This window comes from Aplysia californica, unplaced genomic scaffold (genome assembly GCF_000002075.1).
Source record: "Aplysia californica isolate F4 #8 unplaced genomic scaffold, AplCal3.0 scaffold00472, whole genome shotgun sequence".
Classification (NCBI taxonomy): domain Eukaryota; kingdom Metazoa; phylum Mollusca; class Gastropoda; order Aplysiida; family Aplysiidae; genus Aplysia; species Aplysia californica.
The window spans coordinates 466,110-470,669 of record NW_004797742.1 but is presented as its reverse complement, the minus strand read 5'-3'; the positions used below and the strand labels follow the sequence as shown (position 1 = coordinate 470,669).

The window sequence follows — 4,560 nt, the reverse complement described above, 5'->3', positions numbered from 1 at the left end:
TTGATGGCGATTCTGTTTCATTATACGTTTAGTACTATCTCATTTAGTCAGTGGTGTTTTCTGTAGGAAGAGCAGAAGCAAACACAGTTACATTCAAAAAGAATTTTTCTTTTTAGAAAACTAAAGGAAAACAATCCGATCAGAGCCAATATCCACATCGTACTTGGGCGTAGATTTTTTAAAAGCGAAACTTGTGGGGTATTATTCTTGACTGCGTTGAAGAATACGCTGTGTGTCTTTCTTGATCAAAGGCCAGGAAAATTATATGCAAATAGTCCGAAATGTTATTAAAAGTTGAATGTTAGAAAATTCCGTCTCGAGGCGTTGGAATCAGGGCCTCGTCCACTTTTGGGAATATAACATTAATGGTGTCATCTTAGACCTTGATCATTTGTCTTACCTGATGAACAAAATATCCTTCTGTCAAATCGAGATATGTGCGAATGAAGGAGGTGGGGGTCACCTGGTGTTAGAAGTAAATTAGGCGAGAAATATGACCGCCAAAGTTTGGTGACTCCCAAAGATTGAGTGTCCTTGAAAACTGCAATTTTGAATATTTTGTGCCTTTGATCAACGGTTTTAAATACACATTTAAATAAAAAATGTGTTTTTAGGTGGACATTAAAGGTTTTGAATAAACCAAACAAGCAAGCACAAATACACACAAGAACAATCAATTTGATCGAAATTTCCCTACAGACCGAAAAAAGGTCAGATTCTTCGATTTCACCATTTTGACGAGCGCCTGATTTCACCACAACGCCGTATAATTGCTTTTCTCGTAAACTTTCTCGGGTTTACTTTGAAAAAAAAAATCTTAGTTGGTATCAGGCTGGACTACGCAGCGGGTGACTCTGGTTTGAATCCCCAGCGGGCGTTCTGAACGTGGGTTGTTTTGGGGGAGTTTTTAAGGCTCTCCACCCTTTTGATTCCGTCCTATCGGAGATGGACGTTTAGTTCGGAGGTCTCGTTTCTTTACTGGAACTCGACAATATTGAAAGGAGCTTTAAATCTAGACAATTACTGACGATCTGTTTTCATCTACACCCTCCCTAACGTGTTGTCAGAACTTAGCTTAAGTTTTAGTTTTAGTCAGAGTTTTGCGGCACTTACAATACAAATAAGTCAAAGAAATACCGAAGATGAGATGTTTTACAGGAGAGGAACATATTGGAACGAATAAATGAGAACGATAGATGTTTGATAGGAAACAAAGAGCAAGCCGCCGCCCCAGAGCGTCTACCAACCATTCACTCAGGATTACTGAGGTGCAACCCCCCCCACCCCCCGCGAATTTTTATTACGACGCAATGATTGACCAAATGCAACACATATGATTCAATTTATTTGTTGTGTTTATCAGCTGAAACTTTGCGCACTTCTTGAGTGACATAACTGACATGAACTGAGGGTCCAACATATTCATCTGAGCTTACGTTGACCTTGACGAGCAAACTTAGTACATGTAACGCGAATGGCCTCCACGTGCAGCGATTACAGCGAGGCATCTTCTGTTCATAGAGTTAATCAAAAGGTTGATCTGGTCATTTTGGAGGCCACCGAAGATCTGGATGATGGCTGCTGTCAACTGGGTTGTTGTTCGAGGCCGTGGCTGCATCTGGTTAAGCTGTCTTTGAATCATCATCATCATCATCATCAATGCCTTCCACCCCTGGCAGGGTATAGGCCACATACAAGATCCTTCCAGTTATCTCTGCCCTGAGCCATCCTTCCAAGCTCGTTCCAAGTGAGCTTCATCTCTCTCATGTCCCTTTCCACGCATCTCCTCCCTGTTTCCCGTGGCCTTCCCCTGCCGCGTGCTCCTAGTAGGTTCCACCGCAGTGACTGTCTTGTGATGTTTCCGCTGAGCTTTCTTAAGGTGTGTCCCATCCATCGTCACTTTCTTAGTCCTTATTTCTGCTTCTATATCCTTTTTTCCTGTCCTTTCTCACAGCTCTTCATTTCTTATTCTATCCTGCCACTTAATTCTTAGAATACTCCTCATACATCTGTTGATGAAAGTCTGGACTTTATTCAGTACTGTCTTTGTTGTCTTCCAAGTTTCGCAGTTGTAGAGGAGCACAGACTTGACGTTGGAGTTAAAGAGTCGAATCTTGGTGCGCAATGAGATGTTGCTTGCTTTTCAGACTTTTGATAATTGATTGAATGCTGGCCTTGCCGTGGCGGTTCTTCCTTTAACACCTGCCTCAGTTCCACCTTTACCATCGATGACACTTCCAAGGTAGGTAAAGAAGTCCACTTCTTTGTCTTTTAATCACGTCCCACAATAGGGTTCAAGTCAGTTGAGCGAGGTGGGTGTGCCAATGAATTGGCATTGTTGAGCGCCAAAAGGTTCTGGGTTGCACGTGCGGTATGTGGTCGTGCATTGTCTTGTTGATACAGGAAGTTAGGATGCCTCTGTAGAAAGGGCACCACATGAGGTGCCAAGACTTGTTCAATGTAGCGCTGAGCCGTTACACCGTTTGCACGCCCTGGACCAATGTTCTGGAAGATGACAGGTCCCACTCTATGATTCAACACAATGGTTCCCCATATAATCACGCTCTCGCCTCCCCAGGGGTCACGCTCCAGAACGTTGTTGTCGTCGTAGCGAGTCGTGTCTCTACACCACACACGGACACGACCATTCGCTGGATCGACGCAGAAACTGCTTTCATCACTGAAGAGGACTCTCCTCCACTGTGCGTTCCGCCAGTTGACATGCACCTGCGCCCACTGTAGCCGTTGCAGTGGATGCCTTGGTGTAAGGACAACTCCCTGGTAAGGACACCTTCAGTGAAGACCAGCAGTCACTAACCTCCGTTACACAGTTCAGCGGCTAAGTTGGCTTCCAGTCGTTCCATGGCAGTCTCTGCAGCCGGCAGAAACGGATACCGGCGGTGCCGACGAATGTTGACACAATCATGGGCCGGAGTTGTCCCCCTTGGTCTTCCGTTTCTTGGTCGATCTGCTGTGGTCGCTGTCGTTTGTAATCGGTTCCGAAGGTGATAAATGGTGCTTGGGTGGACACCAAAAACCTGGTACACCCGTCCCACCGACTCACCGGCCGCCAGTTGTCCCGACAGCTCTTTCTCTGTTTCCCCTTGATAACCTTGGCATGTCTGCCGCTCGTCTGTTTCGATATGAATGCAACATTTCGAATCGTGGGTTTTATAGGCATACGCCCAGGACTGAGTGAGCATAAACTCACCACTCACAAAAAGTTGCAAGTGTGTCCCAGTGGTGAGTGATGACTAGTGAGTTGTGTATTACGTACGCAGCCAATGGCATCTTTATGACACTAAAAAATGCCCAATCAAGACGCTCGAGGCAAATGTTGAGTGGTATGAGTTCATATCACACGACTATGAACTCAGCATTGGGCAATTACAACAACATAAAAAATCGCGGTTTTTTTGCACCTCACTATTATTATAATACAGGTTCTCTAAAGTAACGTAGACCATTCTGTTTCTCCGCACCCACTTCTTATATGTTCTTGTGGTGGCGTCCGAATGTGTCTTCTCTGACTTTGAAAAAAGTGGTGAAATGGTATAGGTTTAACGCCCCTATCAACACTATTAGGTTATTTAAGGGACGGAACCTCCTAGTTTAACGTCCGTCTCCGATAGGACCGAGCCTCTCCGATAGGACCGAGCCAAGTGGGAAGTTCGTGTAAAGTGCCTTTCCCAAGGACACAACGTCGGACCAAGCTGAGGCTCGAACCCCCGAACTCGCAATCTCACGATTACGAGTCCGGTAGCCTAACCACTAGGCTACCGACGCCACTCTCTGACTTTGAGGATTAGATAACTTTAAATAAGCACATTCTTTAAGGGTTGGGTGACACGTTTTTGATTTCACGTGGTACTGTACAGATGATAAAATAGTCAAACCTGTCCAGGACGATCATCCTTTGTACACGAAGAAAAAAGTGGTCATCGTAGACAGTTGATCCTCTTGGACGGTTTCATTCTAATACAGGCATGACAGTAGGGGGAAACGGGGAGGGGGAAATTGTTTGTTCAGGTGATTGTCTTGGACAGGTGGTCGTTAGAGTTTGCCGCCTCATCCCGCCTATTGGCGATGTTTACCACCAACTTTCTTTGGATTTTCCTCAAAATATGATGATAAAGTGTGACAGATTCCTTGGGCATGACAAAGTGTGCTGGGATGCAGTGTCCCACACTGCTTGTATTTTCCTTGACAGGCATGATGGATACAACTTTCCTTATTGACCTAAATTGTGTAAATTATGAAGAAGTAGTACTATGTTCAGAGTTCACAATGAAAAGGTCTACTAAAAATGAACCAATTTCCCTGTCTCCATGTTTCTGTTTCGGTATTGCAATCTCTTGGCAATCGAGATTGTATTTTAAATATTCCCTTTACAGACTTCTACTAATGGGGAGAAACACACACACACACACACACACACACACACACACACACACATACACATACACACACACACATGCACACACACATGCACAGACACACAAACAACCACTCACATACACACACACAATCACACTTACACGCATAGACACACATGTGCTC

At 44.7% G+C, this 4,560-nt stretch overlaps 1 protein-coding gene across 1 annotated transcript; it reads right to left on the bottom strand.

Annotated features, from left to right (window-relative positions):
* Nucleotides 1-2,271: 2,271 nt before the first annotated feature.
* Nucleotides 2,272-3,203, bottom strand: LOC101846520. The gene is made up of 2 exons (XM_005105490.1): nucleotides 2,819-3,203; nucleotides 2,272-2,651 (listed from the first exon to the last, which is right to left on the bottom strand). The coding sequence occupies exons 1-2, from the start codon at nucleotides 3,201-3,203 to the stop codon at nucleotides 2,272-2,274; spliced, it is 765 nt and encodes a 254-aa protein (XP_005105547.1).
* Nucleotides 3,204-4,560: the final 1,357 nt, after the last annotated feature.

Bases quoted from the DNA above. Each gene is read 5' to 3' on its own strand.
- LOC101846520 (XM_005105490.1), bottom strand. From the start codon at position 3,203: ATGCTCACTCAGTCCTGGGCGTATGCCTATAAAACCCACGATTCGAAA. The intron at 2,652-2,818 runs GTTAGTGACTGC...GCGTCGATCCAG, and splicing joins CGCTGAACTGTGTAACGGAG to CGAATGGTCGTGTCCGTGTG.